Below are 17,118 nucleotides of genomic sequence, written 5' to 3'. Positions count from 1 at the left end.
AACTTTGTGTCTGCCACCTGACAGTGAACATGTGTTCAGCCCGTGTTTGACTGTTCATGTCAGACATTCACCGTCTGGTCCTGCAACTGTAGTCCCTGCACGTTGCCTTTATTGAAGGGAAAATCTTTGCAGATGATTGCTTTAAGCATCTTTGCAATAGTCAATATAGTTTAGAACAAGGTGTGGAGGTTGTGAAGCCAGGACCGGGAACCTGCGTTAAGCCAATGATACCAAAAACCAACATGTTTTTCTTCGGTCCTTGTCTATAAAAGGGGTGATTGAAGGAAACCAGGTCCAGGCTTGAGGTTATTTTATCAGCCCTCTTGAGGGGTCCTGGACCCTCGAGGAATCCTTTAAAGGTGATCGTGATGCGTTTAATTTATTTGCTCTTGACGAATAATGCATGCATTGTGTCTCTATACTATCTGCGCTCAGGTCAACGTAAAAAGGTTGTTTGGCAAAACTTATAATTGGTTGTAGTTTACGGTATCATTATAATGCATGACATGGTATCTTTGCATTGAATAGGTGTGTTCGGGTATGTTCAGATCCAGATCCGGACTTGAAGTTGAATGCTCCACCCTTCACAATCTTTGAGGACTTTGTTTGACTTTGACACAATGTGGTGCGGAGACCACCTGGTCCAGGCTGTAATGAGAAGTCCAGCGATGCGTTCAATCTCTCGCCTCGCCTCAATCTGATATTACTCTCATAGCGATCTGTGTGCAGATTTATGCGCGCACACAAATAATGGAAACACAACCATAGGGACTTGCGAGTTTCCAAACATAAGCATGTCACCGGATGTGTTTAAACCCCCCCTCATCCCACTCCAGCCAGGTCTGACGAAGACACCGGGAGACACAGCAGAGAAAGGGGCCGGGGAACTGGACACCGTGTCTGTGGTCAGAGGCAGATAGATACCAGGCAGGCAAGGCTCTCTCCTCTGTTCTCATGCTGTTACCTGATAATGATAAAAAAGGACCGAGCCTGTCCTCGGGAAAAAAAACGAAAGAGCTGCAACAGCCTCGTTTTGATACTGCTGGAATGTCTCGGCCTATGTGTGTACTGTGTGCGCCTGTGTGTTGTGGGAGTGTGCCTGCACATTATCTATAAAGGCCGATGTGAAACATAACATACTGACCGGACAGACACTGTCAGGATTGAAGGATGTCGAAACAGAGCACACAATTCAATGCCAAGAAGGCTGAATACCTTCTGCAGGAGTGGTGCATTATTTATGTGGCATGCACTGCAAGGTATCACTTACATGATTGAAACACAAGCTCCAAAGGTTGGATTGTTTTTTTTTCCTATACCGCACTGCACAGGGATTCTTCGACTGACCGTGATGCAGTGATACTACACAAGGGGTGCAGCAACGCAGCTGCTTCTCTGTGAAACGCAGCCCCCGGGGCTTTTGCATACAATTTGGCTGCTAATGCTGCATCTCGGGTTACACCTCTTTCTTTCCAATGACACACGCCTGAATACAGTCAACTCTTTCCAGCTGCGATGGACTCCTCTGTGTGAGCTATCATCATAAGTGTAACTTATCAAAGTACGTTATAATAAAAGACTCCATCTGTCATAACTGTGTGTTTTTTTTCTCTTTTTCTTTTTAAATTGAGAGCCAGTATTTCCTGATGATATTTAATATTTTAAAAGGAGGCCCTTCTATTGCCATGTGTTATTTAAAGTATAGACCGACTAGCTTTGCACATACTGTGAAAAAGGTGTTGTTACAAGACGGCACAGTCATCAAGTGGACGATCTCAGAGTGCAAAATTGACATTAGGCGAGAGAAAGAAAAAAAAGAGTCCAAGAAATGTAATACACTGTGTTTTTAGCTACACCTTCTCCATGTCAGCCAGAAAACTCCTCTGAGGGAATGTAGGTTGATGTTTTCGCTCCCCAGATCCTCTTCATCGCCCGCTGTAATTACATCTGCCTACACTTTGATTCACAAAAGAGACTATAAAAAGTCATCTTTCAGTAAAATTCTTGTTAAAGCGTGTTTACTCTCTGGGGCTTTTTGTGTTGAAATATTTGTGGGAGGAGGGGCCGTCATCGGGAGATAACTGGAAGTGTGGGGGCGTACGAGGTGATAGTTCACGTGCTCTGGCTAGTATCATATTATGAGAGGTGCTACAATAATCATGTTTTGTGTCCACAGAGACCGACAACTGATCATTTCAATGTTTCAAGGACGTTTTCCTGATACGGAAAATAATTAAGCTAACAAATGCCTCTGACTACATTTGACTTTTTTTTTTTTTTAAGATTCTCTGTAGGAAAATATGCTTCAAAAACAAATTTTACATAATTTGGGTACTGAATTAATTTTCTGTGATACAAATCAACAATTGCAAACATTTGATTTATAGTTGAGATGATATAGATTAATGGGACCAACAGGACTTGACATCTTATTTGTTATTCTGCTGTATTAAACAACTTGTGTTCTCTTTACATGGCTGGAGTAAGCTATAAACTTCAAATTGATGAAGGTAATGTGGTGGAGTTAGCAAACAACTGCCTTCTTTAGTTGCTAACTGCTCGCTGCTTGCTCGCTGCTAGCTTCTAGCAGCGAGCAGCGAACGGCTGATGTCTGCCAGCTAGCTGCTAGCGAGCTTTGTCTGTCTGCTGTTTGGTGTTGGAGAAGGTATGTTCAAAATATATATATATATATATTATCTATTTGTTGCTAAATGCAGCTGCGAGATACATGACTGATGAGAGAGACTAAATCTGGTTTCTGGCACAGACACTAAAAACAATGAGCTAAAAGATGCTAAAATGATCAATAGAAGTGTGTTTGTCGTTACTTGGTTACACATTTCACGTTAGCTTAAAAGCTTTAAGAACTGTGCACAGTGTGTTAAGAAGGAAATGCCACTGAATTAACTAAACTATTAAAACCACACACAAATAAAGCTAGTATGGTCCAAAAATGACAGCAGCATTTCCCGACCAGACAACAACATACATTACACATTGAGAATAATTGATGTGCATAATAACATGCAGTGGAAATGTTGGGGTGTACTCTTGTTCAAACTAGTGATTACTGCTGTACAAAATGCAGCTCATTTAGATGTGGAAGCCAACGGAAATATTATTTAAAACCCCAAAGTCAGTCAGCCGTTTACGTTCTCTAGAGTAACTCCTGGTCAGACCATATTACAGATGATGTCATTTGTTGATTTGAGAGATCATTTCTGTTTGACTAGAATTTATTTCAATGTATTGGCCTTGAGGAGCTGTGTGTGTTCTCCCGTTGTAGAAGCAACATATTTGATTCTCACCCCATCCGTACAAACAACATTAAAAGCACGGACGAACATAATTTTTTATTCAAAAGGCAGCTGTCTATTTGGGTTAACTCAGCTGTCAGAGCTGAGGCCTACTTGAACAAATTTCTGCAAATATCCTCTCTTGCAACTGTGCATAACCAAGCCTGTCATTTTCCCAGGAATAGCAGGGTAGTTAAAATTACAGCTTCTGAGGAGTGGAAATTTACGCACTGTCTGTTCTTAAAAAAGAAGCTCTTACAAAAAAGGCATATGGTAACATTTACAGATTGAAACATGGGAAGTTTAACGATACATGGGGAATCTTTAATGACACACAACATAGCGTGAGTATAGCATCCGCCTATACAGCTGTAGACATCAGTTTCACAAGGATTTTCTGTCACTGTCCCAGACCCCAAAGTTAATACTTAGAATCAGAGATCCAGATTTGGTAAAGGTTGGAAAAGGTTAAAACTGTGGAAAGCTATCTTCAGATAATTAGTACTGTAATGAAATGATATACAGCCTGTAGCCTTATCACCTTTCAAGGATCCTTTTGAATTCCAAGATTTAAGTTTGGGAGCGAAATGTCAGAGTTTTCAAATGATGAGACATTGTTACATGCAAACTTAGTAGTAAGGTCAAAGTACAAATGTTACAATGTGCTATTCTGATTGATATGCAGTCATTGATTTATTTGGAGATTTGGAGTTAGCAAGCTGTAAACAGAACAATTATTATTGCCACATAGATAACGCATTATAAGGTTGTAATGGCAGCAAACAGTTGACTGTTTCTACATGGGTTTGACACGCATGCGGCATTCACTTTGAGCCATTTTTCTGGTGTAATATCAACTCCACTTTTATCTTTGTTTTGGTCTCCACCAACTCCTTAAAAAAACAGCTGCCTTTTTAGCTGTTAAGTGCTCCACTATGTTTGCCAGCTATTTACAAACTATCTGCTACAAGGTGCAAACAGCTGCCTACTTTCTGCTGGAAATGCAGCTTGAGAGAGTGATCCGAGAGAATAAAGTTAATTGCAGTCTGTCACACCAAAATGATCAGCTCACATGTGCTAAATCACACAAAAGAGCGAGGTGATAATTCACTGTTTTTGTTTGTTTTTTTACACAATATGTGACCTTTCTAGCTGTAAAATCCTATTGGAGAGCCATGTCCTCCATCAGTGCAGTGCAGGCAAACGTAGGATCAAATCTAATGGAGATGGTCTAAATAGGTCTAGGAGGGGGTACGAGTATTCTGCAAGATCTTGGAGGGTTGCCTATGTCGGGACCGGAGGTACAGACACCGTCTGTCCGACTGGGGGCGACGTTGGACAGCCACTTTTCGCGCGCTGGCCTCCCAGCCCCCCCCTCCTCCCCTCCTCCCAACTCCACCAACACCCACCATCACCCTCACTTGTGGGATCAGCAATTCAGATCGCATGCAAATCCAGGAGCGTCACCGCGAGTGTGCGTGTGTGTGTGTGTGTGTGTGAGAGAGAGAGAGAAGAGAGAGAGGGAAAAGAGAGGGGGAGAGAGAAGCGCGGTTGCATTCCTGGAGAGACAGAATCACTGCCCCTTCCTCCTCCTTCCTCCTTCTTCTTCTTCTTCCTCTCTTCCCTCCTGGTCTCCCAGCCGGCGGCGGCAGAGAGGGATTTTTTCGACCCGGGCTGCAGATGCGGGGAGCAGGGCTGCAGAGTGGAAAGAGACACTGACTGGTAGACCGCAGGGGGAAGTTGTGGAAAGGAGCAACTCTTTTTTCTTCTTCTTCAAAAGCACAATTCAAAAGAGTTTGGAGTTTGTTCTCGGGCGCGCCGGCCGGTGAAATATCAATTCAAGAAAGTTAACTTTTTTTCTAGGGGGTTATATCGCCGGTGGTGGTCACGGTGGTGGTCATGGGTTCCCAGCGGACACTCGGGGCCGGCCGGACGGCGCTGCTTCTGGCGGGGCTGCTCGTGGCTCTGTGGCACTGCTGCGCCGCGAGTTGCCCGGAGAGAGACCTGGAGGAGAGGGAAGAGGAGGCCAACATAGTTTTGACCGGCACCGTGGACGAAATAATCAACATGGACCCGGTGCACAACACCTATTCTTGCAAGGTACGTGGTTTCTGCGAGCTTGCCCGTAACGTAAGGCGCAAGTAGCCGTGGAGCGTACTCCGGGGCGAAACATGCACCTGCTTCCTGGCAATAAAACCGCTCGCGGGGTTGTAAGTGGACAATTAGAAGTCACATTATCGCTTAATGCCTTTCGCGCTGGTGGAAGCCATTACCCGGTGGTACGACACCAGTCCAATTCTCAAAGGGCATCAACAGCTTGCCTGAGAAGAAGAAGAAAAAAAACGAAGGAAGAAAAAAACAAACATTTTGCAAACTCCATCCAGAAAGCGTTTGGCATGAACGTTGACAGCGAATTCGCTTTGGCTTCAGAAATAAATAGATGGTGGGTTTTTTTTTTTTTTAATTTCCACTCACACCAATTACACAGCAAGGGAGGCCGAAGCGACCTTGTAATCATCCCCGGGGCAGGCTGCGGTAGGAAGGTTAGGACTGGCCCCTCAACTGCTTTGGCAGCAGAAGGTGATGTGCCCTGAATCCCTCATACTGTGGTGTTGCTGACATGTGCCATTCCCAACTGGAAATGTGTGTCACTGGCTATAACAGTGATGTCCCTTGAGGAAAAAAGAAAAGAAAAATGTTCAAAACATGTAATAAGATAACTGTGAAGTTCCACAGAAACACTTATAGCATGCTTTTGCTTTTCTCAGTGCAGAGCTTCGACAAGTGCCGCAAGGTGTGCCCAAAGCAATACAGGTGTATCGCTGTGCCTTACACTGTCATTAGTCATATCCATCTGTGTGTTGGACTTGAAACTGTAAAAATGTCATATCCCCTTAGTGTCACACGCACAGTATGAGTGGCAGATCACATTATGGTTTGTGGTGAAAAAAAAAACAAGAGAAAAAAAGCATCTGCTGTTCTTCAAATAAGCACATATTCAGTCAGGACGCAGCCGTCCTCCGTCCTCGTTCCAAAGCCATTCGCCGAGAAACTAAACTTTTGCATCGTCGTGGACTTGTGGTCGACCGCTCTGTAATCTGTCAAAATAAACAAGTGGTGTTCGGTCAGCCCTCTTGCTGCCCCACTCAGCACCCACGCTCTTCGCCGTCTCGCGGTGAATCAGCAGCGTAGATGGAGGAGATGGAGTACTTGGTGGTGGGGGAACAGAAGCCCCCCAAAACGAGACAGGGCGGCTAACCTGGAGCGGAAAGAAAGGGTGCGAGCTGTGCACTATGACTGTGCCCGAAGCGAGCTTTGCTGCGCTTCCTGCAGGAAGTCTGCAGTGTTCTGGGGGTTTTGTACGGTAATTATTCCAGCAGAAGTAATCACTGTTGTTGTGTAAACTGTCAAGGGATGTTTTTTGGGTTGTGCGGGTGTAATTACCATTCTTGCTTTTTGAAACGGTAAAGCAGGAGAAGCACCAGCTCGTCACGAAAAACATGCACGCTCAATGGAGAAACATCCAATCAGATGCCCCCCCTTCCTCCACAGCTGGACGGAAGCCCAAATCTCAGAGCATAATATCATATCTGTGTTTGGTTTCAACAAAACACTAAAAAAAAGGGTGTGCTGTCTCTTTTTCTCTTGTTGTTCGGCCCAAAGGTCAGGGTGTGGCGCTACTTGAAAGGCAAGTCCGACGTCAACCGCGAAATTCTCCTGGACGGTGGCAACAAGTTGATGATTGGCGGCTTCGGCAACCCCGGGATCTGCGACAACCAGGTGGCCACGGGCGACACGCGCATATTCTTCCTCAACCCGGCCCTGGAGGCCATGTTGCCGGAACACAAGAACGAACTCATGCTCAACTCGAGTCTGATGAGGATTACCCTGCGCAACCTGGAGGACGTGGAGCACTGCGTGGAAGGTAAGCGGCACGTTGGGAATGAAATGGGACCTGCGTCTTTTTTTTTTTTGACCATTTTATTTTTATTCAACAATAAGTACACCAATACAAGTCATCCACAACATTGACAACAATAATAAAACAAAAAGAAAAAAGAAAAACCTGCTGTCATATCAAGTCTGTGTCAACTGCCATCGAGTTCACTTCCTCCATTTACTGTCCATCCGTGAGGGACCTACGTCTTTAACGCCGTTGGAAGTAATTATATGAAGGATAAAGCCGGTAGGGGAGTCCACCAGGGCCTATAGTTGCTATACATCAAAGTCAATTTGCTGTGACCTGTATCAATACTTTGTGCTGCCTGTGAGGAATTTCCAGTGTAAGATCCGTGCTGTAGTTTCTCACAGTAATTGCTAATCACTTAAAGCAGCGAGGATTTCATGGCTGCTGAAATTACATAGCCTCAGGCTCAGTGGCGTCAAAGTTTACCTGAACTCCCCGAAACGAGGACACCTGAGTCATTTTCAGGAGCTTTGTTGCCATGGTGAAGCTCCAGCCTTTCCCGTAAGGTGGATGTGTCTGATTAACACCTCGAGGACTCGGGTTGAGTGGTTCAGGGCCGATTGCCGACCTTTGCACCATGTAGCTGTGGCATTTTATGAAGTCAGAGGTGAGAGTGAAACACTTGCATCCACATATCACATGACGTGGGATCCTAACGAGGCAAGGCAGGTTCCCGCACACTTTTGCAAATTCAAATCTTTCCAACTGACCCACCATTTTAACTATATATACTAGATATTATATTTATCTATAGGCGATGAATGGACAGAGCAAACTTGCCCGTGCACAAATAAGGCTTTATACAATAGTTCCTAAGAAGCTTTTGAAAGGTGGGTGCAGTGACTGGCGTGTTTCAAATGTTGTCGTTTACTCTAGTCTAAGTATTAGCAGAACTTGACGATGAGAGGAGTCCATTTCACAAAAATGTCCTTTTTATTCCTCCGAGACCTTTTTTGGGGTTGAGAAGCAATTTGTCAGGCTCATATGAGACGAAACCATACAGCCATAACTAATAAATCTCAGCATCTACCGTGACTGTGAGACTGTAGCAGCCTCTGCCCCCATTGCCAGTGAGCGGGGAGCTCGCTGCTGTTTAACTTTTACTGGCGCTTGACAATGTTGGCAGCCGTTCAAAGTTTGAACACTTAGGCCGGCCGGGAGCACCAGGGGGAAAAGAATCAGAGCACGAATCACCTTGCTGAAGGCTTTCTGGGGCAATCAGTGTTTCAGAGTTGCAGGGTCTATATTATGGGTACTTTCCTCTGAACATTTCTGGGTGGCAGGATGTTCCAATGGATCGAGCTTGTTTGCAGTGTTAAGTTGCATTTGGCACACACATAAAAACTTCTTCTGTTTGTCTGTCCAGGCACGAAACACTGCACTGCTAACCTTTTTATTCACCCCCCATTTCTTCCCTTTGGACTCCCGTTGTGGCAAGGGGAGTTTCTTGGCTCTTGACGAACTGTCGAGAATGTGCCCTTTCTGTTTTTGTGGCTTTGTGCTTGAAGAGGGTTTACTTCACACAACCTGCTTTTCTCATATCGCCTTACAGTCAAAGGAATAGCAGTAAGGAAATACTTCCAACGAGACAGAAAGGATGTTTAAAGACATCTGAAGGAACATTTCCCTCGGGAAGCTCTGAAGAATCGTATGCACTGGCTGTCCAAAAAGAAACATCCTATGGACTAATTGTTAGGTTCAGCCCCGCCGCAAAAACTGTATTTGTTTTTTGGGGGGGTTTGGAATTGGCCCCGGTAATTAACTTGCATGCCTCCATCCGGGAGAGAATGAGCTTTAAGGCCTGTTCCACGGCAGAGTTTTAATTAAGAGAGTCAAGTCAGATCCCATCCTTTCTGTGCAACCACCAGCCCCGGAGACTGTGGGATGTCAGTGCAGCAGGACAAGACTCTACCTGCCACGGCACTCATTGTACCCTCCTCTGCTTTCGTCTCATTCTTGACATTTTCGATAGCTAGGATAGACTCAGGAATGCCTGGCAGAGAGCTGGGGTTGGGAGGCGCATTGTCTGAGGTAGAAGAAGAAGAAGAAGAAGAAGAAGAAGAAGAAGAAGAAGAAGAAGAAGAAGAAGAAGAAGAAGAAGAAGAGAAAAAAGGCTTTGTGTGAGCCACCAAGAGTTTTGAGAGGGACACAGAAGAAAAGTGAGATGAGTGATGTAGAACGAAGAAGAAAAATAACAAAGACTGTATAGATATGTGGAGCGCGAGGGATCTTGTGTTTGCTGTGGCATATTTGTTTAGAGTTTGGAGCAGTGCCGCGTGAAGGTAGATGCCTTCAGGCGCCGTGATTCACGCTCGTTCTACTCCTGTGCTCTTCGCACTGGGCGGTGGCACTTCAGGGCCACTCGGTCCATGTGTGCGCGATCACTCGGCTGCAGGCTTTTCATCCGCCACATAGCGGCCCTCCCCAGAGGAGTGTTTACAAGATCTCAGTGAACCAGCTTTTAGGATGCTGTGCACCTTATTTACAGTGCAAAAGAATGCCCCCACCCCTACTTTTTTTTTACCTACTTACATCCTTAACCACCATGTGTGTGGTTGCAGGGAGGGGGTGCGGGAGGGTCGGGGGGGAGCCTAAATCTACAATTGAGTGCACTGCATTCGTGGGTTTGCACCTTGTCAGGGCCTGATAAACACAGGGCCTTTGGCGCAGAATCTCTTCCATTGTTGGGTCCCTCCAGCTGCCATTGAGGGAAACGCTCCCAAAGTCAGCCGCGCTGAGCAGAGTCGACAGATAATGTCTCCGAATCAAACGCAGGCGTTTGGCTGCGTCCTTTGTTGGCAAAAAAAATGAAGTGCCGGTTTTGTTAAAAGTGGGATGTAGGGAGAAATGTAAGGCTCAAACTAGAACTTTGCATAGAGGCAGGAGGATGAAAAGTGTGTGCTGTGTTTATTGTCATTTACATTTGCCCCAACACGGTGTTGATGGCAACAAAGGGAGAAGGCGGAGGTGTTTTGGGCTTTGGAAGAGAGGAAGTGCTCTTGATGGAAAAGTGTTGAGCGTCCAAGGAGATCTTATCTGTCTCGGCGTGTTTATCAGCTGCTTTTGTTTCAACCCTCGGTGACTTGATGCCAGATTCTTTCCCTCAAGGCCCCGACGAAGAACGGCAACAAAGGGCTGCCTTCATTTATTCCTTCTCCTTCTCTTTTTTATCTGTCTCTAAAAAAAGGGGGAGACGAGCCAGTCAGAAATCAGTGCGTCGTCATGCAACAGCTGCATCAAAGATCTTTTTCTTCGTCCCTTTTGTCCTGCGTCTATTTAAATGCGTTGCGCTGAGGGCAGCCAGTGTGCTCCACTGGTTGGACAATCAAAACTCCTTGTGGGATGTTAATGAGCAGCATTTTTACTGCTCAACACACCACTGACTCTGTATGATGTATGTGTACAGCAGTCCAGAGGCTCACTGGTAATGGGGTTAGCCAGGCTTGCTGAGAACATGATGGGGGTCCTGATTTGCCAGCAGGTGGTCTCGCTTAATGATGGGCGAGCAGACAGTCCTGTGGAATGCTCCTCGGGGTGGGTGGGATGTGGGATGACTGTTTGAGCCGCCCCCACCCCTCCACCTTACTCTTTTCCTCCAGCGCTCCCTTCAGTGAATGAGCCTTGGCCTCGCGAAAAACGTTGAGTGTTTGTTCAAGGAGGAGGCCCGCAATCGGCATCGGAATTCCTTACCTGCCCCAGCTCCTACCTCCTCCGCTTCTCACCTTCTCGATATGTGAGGAGATAATGACAGAATGATAAGGGCAAAATGGAGAGCGTTGTTTCGTTTTTTTTGCTTTTCCATTACGTAAATGCCAATCATCCGCAGATCAGTTGCCTCCTGTGTTTCGAGAACAATTAAAGGCTTGCTAAAAAAATGCGCAGGTCACTGAACAGCTGTGGTTAATCAGTGACTCAGAGCCCTGGAAGACGCTCATGCGATGTTGAGATTATGTTGATAGGCCAGCCTGGGATTACTCCCAGGTTTTTACTTCCTTTTTTTGCCATCTGAGCTGAGATCCTAATATGTCTCGTGCTATTATGTTTTGGCCTAAACAATGTCCTTTCCCAATAAATGAATGGCTCTAGGGATTATTTTATCTGGTGTGTCGCCTCTACTTGTTTTGTTTCTGAAAAGATAAATAATTTTGATGAGGCGCAGTCCACTTCCGCTATAAAACTGTTTGCTCCCTATAATTTAAATATCAGACACCACCGCCACCTGCTCATGTTTTAATCTCGTTCTCAAGACGGAACAAAGCAAGATAACCTACCGTATAATTCACCTTTCCCCAGGTATGGAGACTTATAGCTGTTTGGGTAATTCCAAAAGAGAGATGGAGTGTGTGTTGTTGTGGCTCCGGAAAGTGTGTGAGAACCCGACGCAGACAGGTGACTGAGCTAAAGCACCGGGGTCTTTATCCAGTCCGTGTCTACACAAACAGCCTTTTGTCTTCAGCACGGAGCAGTCAAGAAGACTGACTTTGGGGATTGGATTTTTCTCAGGCTCCTTGAATGGATTAGGCCCTTGTCTAAGAGGGAGAGTTCATTTGCTCGGTGTAGAGCCTCTCTACAAAGGTGTACCCTTGGTAAATCTGTGTACCCTCGTGTGGCTTATCTCAAAGTATTTTATCCAGTGAAGTGAACAGAATTGGACAAATAGACAGGCTTGGTGGAAGGCTTTGATGGAATAAGCAACAAAGGCTCGAATGGAGAAACAAGGCCAACGGACCTATTTGCCAGCGAGCCCAGAGCCTCCGTGCAGTTATTGCACGTTTTAGATTTTAATTAAAAATAAGGGAGCGCCGAGCCTGCTTGGCATCGCGATAAAGGACTCCGAAATGAGAACGCCATGAAAGATGGAGGAGAGCAAAGGAGGAACGGACCACTTAACCGCAGTCTGTTCAGCTTGGCTCGCATCCCAGCCCGAACCAGGAGTGTATCACTCTCATGCTGATAAGAATCATAGATGGTATCGATACCCAGAGATACCCACATGTAGTGACATGCCTGTCACTTCAGTGAGATGTTAACATGCTCAAAGTGTACATCAGACATACTGGGTGACATCCAGCCTGTCCAAATATGTAGTCTGAATTTATTGACGTGGTTTATTTGTTCATATTGCTCAATGCGATAAGACGCAATTTAATTCATTCCCTTGCTGTGTGCCCTGGCATGGCACCCACTGTCTTCTTGCTGCCGCTAGAGGCGGGTCACTAAATAAAAAAAAAACACACACACAAAATGCATCATGATGCATGTGTCATTTAAGGAGCAGGTTGAGAGTAAAGATGAAAATTCTTTGACGAGCAATGTTGTTTTTGAAGCTCCTGAAATTCACAAGCTGATGTAGAGTTTAAAATCCCAGCCGAGCTCTTCTTTAGTTTAGGAAGAGGAAAGTGGAACGGACCTGGGAGACTTGGATGTACAGTGACCCGGAAACCTCCTCCCTCTTCTATCCCAGACATAAAAAACTCGGAGCAGCAGTCTGCATGAGATCTGGGCTCCCTCAGGGAAACTGGATCTGTGACAAAATTCTTGCTGCTCGACCACATTTCTGAAGCAGGGCAGCTGCAGTGGTAAGTGTGGCTACTTAACCGTCCACACACCAAAAAACATCAGGTTCATAGCAGAAGGGTTTTGGTGGGACACCAGGGGGATCGCAGAAGTCCTAATGTGATTTGTATTTAGGTCAGCAGAGCTGTCACTCCGGAGCAGTTTGGATCAAGAGGAAAGAAACTTTTTTTTTGTGCCCTGGAAATTCTTTTTGTTGTCAGATATATACATAAGGGACTTCTTTTGATAAACTTTTCCTCTGGAAATATAGTTTTTATTTTGTGTGCTCGGTGAACACAACGCAGCGCGTCCGCTTTTATTAGAAGGCAGACAATTGAGCATAACCAACACATGCCTAAAACTTCAGTCAGCTGGCCGTATGACAGCGTTTGCCAGCAGTGTTGAAGTTGGACTCCGGGGAATGACATCACTCCCGGGTCCATTGTGTTCGAGCACAACTAGTCGGAAAACGTATTGGGGTGAGCTTCAGCTAGGTTTGCAAATGTAATAATACGGCTTGATAACAAACACCATGTTCACATGAAGAAGTTGGACAGTAGCTTATGTATGACTGATTTATTAAAGAGCCACAAACAAGACAGAAGTGTTAAAAAACAACATATTGCCACAAGTTCTTTTTTCCATCGTCAGGGTCTGTGGGTTTCGTCCGACTATCCGAATTAACTCTGAAATCCTAATTTGAATGGATCAACCCATCAGTAACAGAAATTGTACGTGTTGACAGACGAAGAAGCTATTATTGAAATTACAGGAAGAGCATGCAGGAACAACTTAGTCCAGGAGGTTAATCTCATTCTGTCACCTTCTGGATGTGAGCTGGAGATGACGACCCGATGCTGGGACGTAAGGCATGACATTTTGTCTCGTAGCATGCACCTGTTACGCACCCCCGTTCACATGCACGGCAATGAGGCTAATTCTCTGAAGTTACTGCGCTATGTTTCCAGGCTTCTTATGCTATCTTTGGACTGGTTTAATGTTTAACTACTACACGCAAACATCACTGACGTTGAACCCCTCCTGTGAGTCTAATCCCATGGTCTGCATGCATTATCTCCTTCTACATAACAGAGCTGCACATACAGGAAGTAGGGGAGACGTGACACTTGCGGGAAGAGAGGGGGGGGGGGTCCCACATACACAAACAAGTCCCGGGATGTACAATCTCCTCCCGTGCTTATTTTGCCATTCGGACAGCGGCCCAGTCTCCACTGCTTCCTTTTCCCTCCCACTCATCCGTCTCTCTGTCGATGGGTTGTCATGGCGAACTCATTGATGAACACCCCTCTCTCCCGTGGGACTGGTCCTCCACGTTTCCTCCTGCGTTTGCCATTATCTCCTTTATTTTTCTTCCTCCTTTCAAGCGTCATCTTTAATCATCGTCGTCACATTCGGATAATGACCTACACATGTGTCTGTCTGTCAACAGGTGTGCGTGCTGACATGCTTTTGTTTGGCTCTCTCGGGCGGCGTGCTGAGCCATCACGCTTTAAGTTTTACGTCTCCGCTTTTGACGTTTTTAAAACGCATTGAATTCTCCCTGACTCCCTCCCTGCCCTCACCACCCATCTCCCGGCTGCCCTCTCCTCTATTCTCACAGTGTTCGTCTTCCTCCTCCCAGTGTTCCCATCTCAACAGCGGTTCCACCTGTAATTAGACTGGAATCCCATGCCCTGTAAAGCTGTCATAGTCCTAACAACCAGGTGCAGTTTGTGCAGACCTGACAGCAGCCTCAGATCTAATCCCATGCACCTCTCTCTCTCTCTCTCTCTCTCTCTCTCTCTCTCTCTCTCTCTCCCTTTCTCTCTCTCGCTCTCTCTCTCTGCGTCTCTCGCTTCCCTCATGAACCAACACATGTTTTTAAAACTCCGTGAGAGGATGTTGGCTTATCAGACCCTTTGTCTTTTTTTCACATTTAAAAGGGGAACTTTTGGGGAGTACGACTTCTGTGAATACGGTTATAAGAAGCCTTTTTTGTGGCCTCAGAGGCAGCTGGGAGAAGTCTAATAAATTGCCTCAAGTGATGTCACTTAAGGCAATTTATCCGAGTGGGTTGGGTAAAGTTACAAGTTTGAAAATGATGAATATGGGGATGTGAGCTTACCAGACCTTTGTAGCCCTCTCCTCATCTCTGCTAGCGGCTAGCGCTCAGGGCTACATTAACTGCTTCGAGAGTAACACACTCAGATCTCTAACTGTACTGACAGCATTGCATTGTGGGCAATAGAGGCGCAAAAGTTTTAACCCTGAAGAAGAACGCGCAGACTCAAAAAGACCATATCTCTAGTTCTGCTCCATTGATTTTGATGCTTTTTTTCTTTCTTTCTCGTGCATCTGTCAATCAAGATATGTTATCACAGTACCCTTGAGTACCCTTCAAATATGATCCTGTTATAATAAGTCTTGCGTGCATTGATGAAGGATATTCTGACAGGACACACGGCGTTGATAAGCTGCAAAAAAAATTGTAAATTGAACGTCATCTAAGGTCTCTCTTTTGTGTTGAGTTATGGAATTTGTGATACGTCGTCTGACAAACCCCGTTAAGTTGACAACTCTCCTGAGAGGTGGAACCTCTTAGGAATTTCCCTCCTCCCGCTCTCTCCCCTCTGCGCTCGCCCTCCAGGCTGACAGATTTGCTGGAGGGAGGCACTCGGCCTGCCCCTGTTGTTTTAGCCAACAATGGCAAGGACGTGATGGCTTTCAGAGGCAAACAGAGATATCTGGCAGAGGATGTCTCACTAGCTTGAGCATGTATCTGTAAACACACACACACACACACACACACACACACACACACACACACACACACACACATACCGAGTTGCAGGCAGAGACGCAGACTTCACTATCTCCCCCATCAGAATGAGTCATAAACATAATGCAGTATGTGTCGCCGTATCTGACCCAGCCATTGCATTGTGATTGCTTTCAACAATGCTCAGCCTAATACCTGCTGTGTGTTTCTGAACGCAGCAACAGCTCATTGTTATACCAATATTATATGATGCGAATACAATATAAGCTCAATTTTAATCAGTAGCCCGACTCTGTCTGTCCAATAATAGGAAATGAAGGGAATGACCTTATAAGGAGCCTTGAGATGAATCTTCAATTAGTTAGTCAAACACTTGCAAGCAGATGAGCAATTTGAAACATAATTACACTGGCAAATGGCATCAGCATGCAGTAACAAGCCAGCTGACATCAAGGGCCTATAATGGAAATGCCATAGGCTCGAGGAGCGCACAGAAATACATGTATTGAATGTGTTTAAGCACCACAAAGGTTTCCCGGGGGTTTGTTTTTTAGTGCTGAATGTCCTGGAGAACCCATTTCTTTCACTTTTTTAGGGATGGACTGCAACTATGAGAGGGGACAGTAAGAAAGTGTGACATTTGATACAGAAGGGGAAAAAGGATGGAAAGTGTTAAGTCCAAAATTATGAACATTAAGATCATGAGTGACGGAGAGTCAGAAAAAAGCCGAGGGGAGGAAAGAAGGAAAAGGAGAAATGGGCTGACAGACCTATTGAAATATGATAGAAAGGATAAATAAATAAACTGTGGCAACAGGTTGAGGAAATAAAGTATATAAAACTAAAATCTCTTTGTAAGACACGCCCGTCTTTCTGGTGCTAGCAATCACAGGAAGCTCGGGCCATCACATAGATTGTCGCTATCTTCTCTTTTGCACTTGTGCTGTAACCTCACACACACACACACACACAAAAGGGAAGCAGACTTGCAGAGAGTGCCATGAGGCAGCTTTCGGCATTTTCCAGCAGAAGCGCGGCGCCTCAGAGAGGCTCAGCCTGAGGGAACGAGTTCTATCACAGACTGCGAGCGGTTGCCAGAGGTATGACCGGATCAGCCTCTCCGAATTCCCACTTATTGTCAAGCCCCTTGTACCAAATTACCTAGACACTGTAGTGCTATTAAGGTACAGCACTGTCAGCCATTTTGGAATGCCCTCAATCCTCTCGTGTCCAGGGCAGCAACAGCATGAACTACATAAAGAAAAGTTTCTACATCCGTCTTACAGGGAGATGATTTTTCTCTTCCCCACTCTGCACTGTGAGTGGGTGCAGGCATGCCCTGGAAGAGCACTTGAGGCAGACATGTTTGAGGGGGCTCTTAGAGCAGTATACGAGCAGTGCGATGGATGGAGGCGTTGGATGTGGAGAGCTTTGGGGACGGGCGCTGTGGCCTGCTTGGACAGGTTGTCAGGAGAAAAGAGTATCGTAGATAAATCAAGCCCTTCCTCTTCAGGCTGTGC

At 45.6% G+C, this 17,118-nt stretch overlaps 1 protein-coding gene across 7 annotated transcripts in view; it reads left to right on the top strand.

Moving 5' to 3' along the window:
* The first annotated feature begins 2,649 nt into the window (after window positions 1–2,649).
* Window positions 2,650–17,118, top strand: part of agrn (agrin) — a 221,128-nt gene continuing 206,659 nt past the window's right edge. For 3 of the 7 annotated variants that reach the window (XM_068597710.1, XM_068597705.1, XM_068597706.1), the window contains exons 1-2: window positions 4,844–5,396; window positions 6,960–7,221. In XM_068597710.1, the coding sequence (XP_068453811.1) occupies window positions 5,196–5,396; window positions 6,960–7,221 (463 nt within the window). In that variant the 5' untranslated portion in view covers window positions 4,844–5,195. Of the gene's footprint in view, window positions 2,666–4,841; window positions 5,397–6,959; window positions 7,222–17,118 lie in introns of those variants that run through there. The other 4 variants (XM_068597708.1, XM_068597707.1, XM_068597704.1 and 1 more) reach the window with 3 other exon arrangements.

The sequence above is a fragment of the Clinocottus analis genome, unplaced genomic scaffold, assembly GCF_023055335.1.
Source record: "Clinocottus analis isolate CAN_PGR_092001 unplaced genomic scaffold, fCliAna1.0.p SCAF_4, whole genome shotgun sequence".
NCBI lineage: Eukaryota > Metazoa > Chordata > Actinopteri > Perciformes > Cottidae > Clinocottus > Clinocottus analis.
Note: the sequence above shows the minus strand (reverse complement) of the source record. Positions and strands in the feature narration are given on the sequence as shown.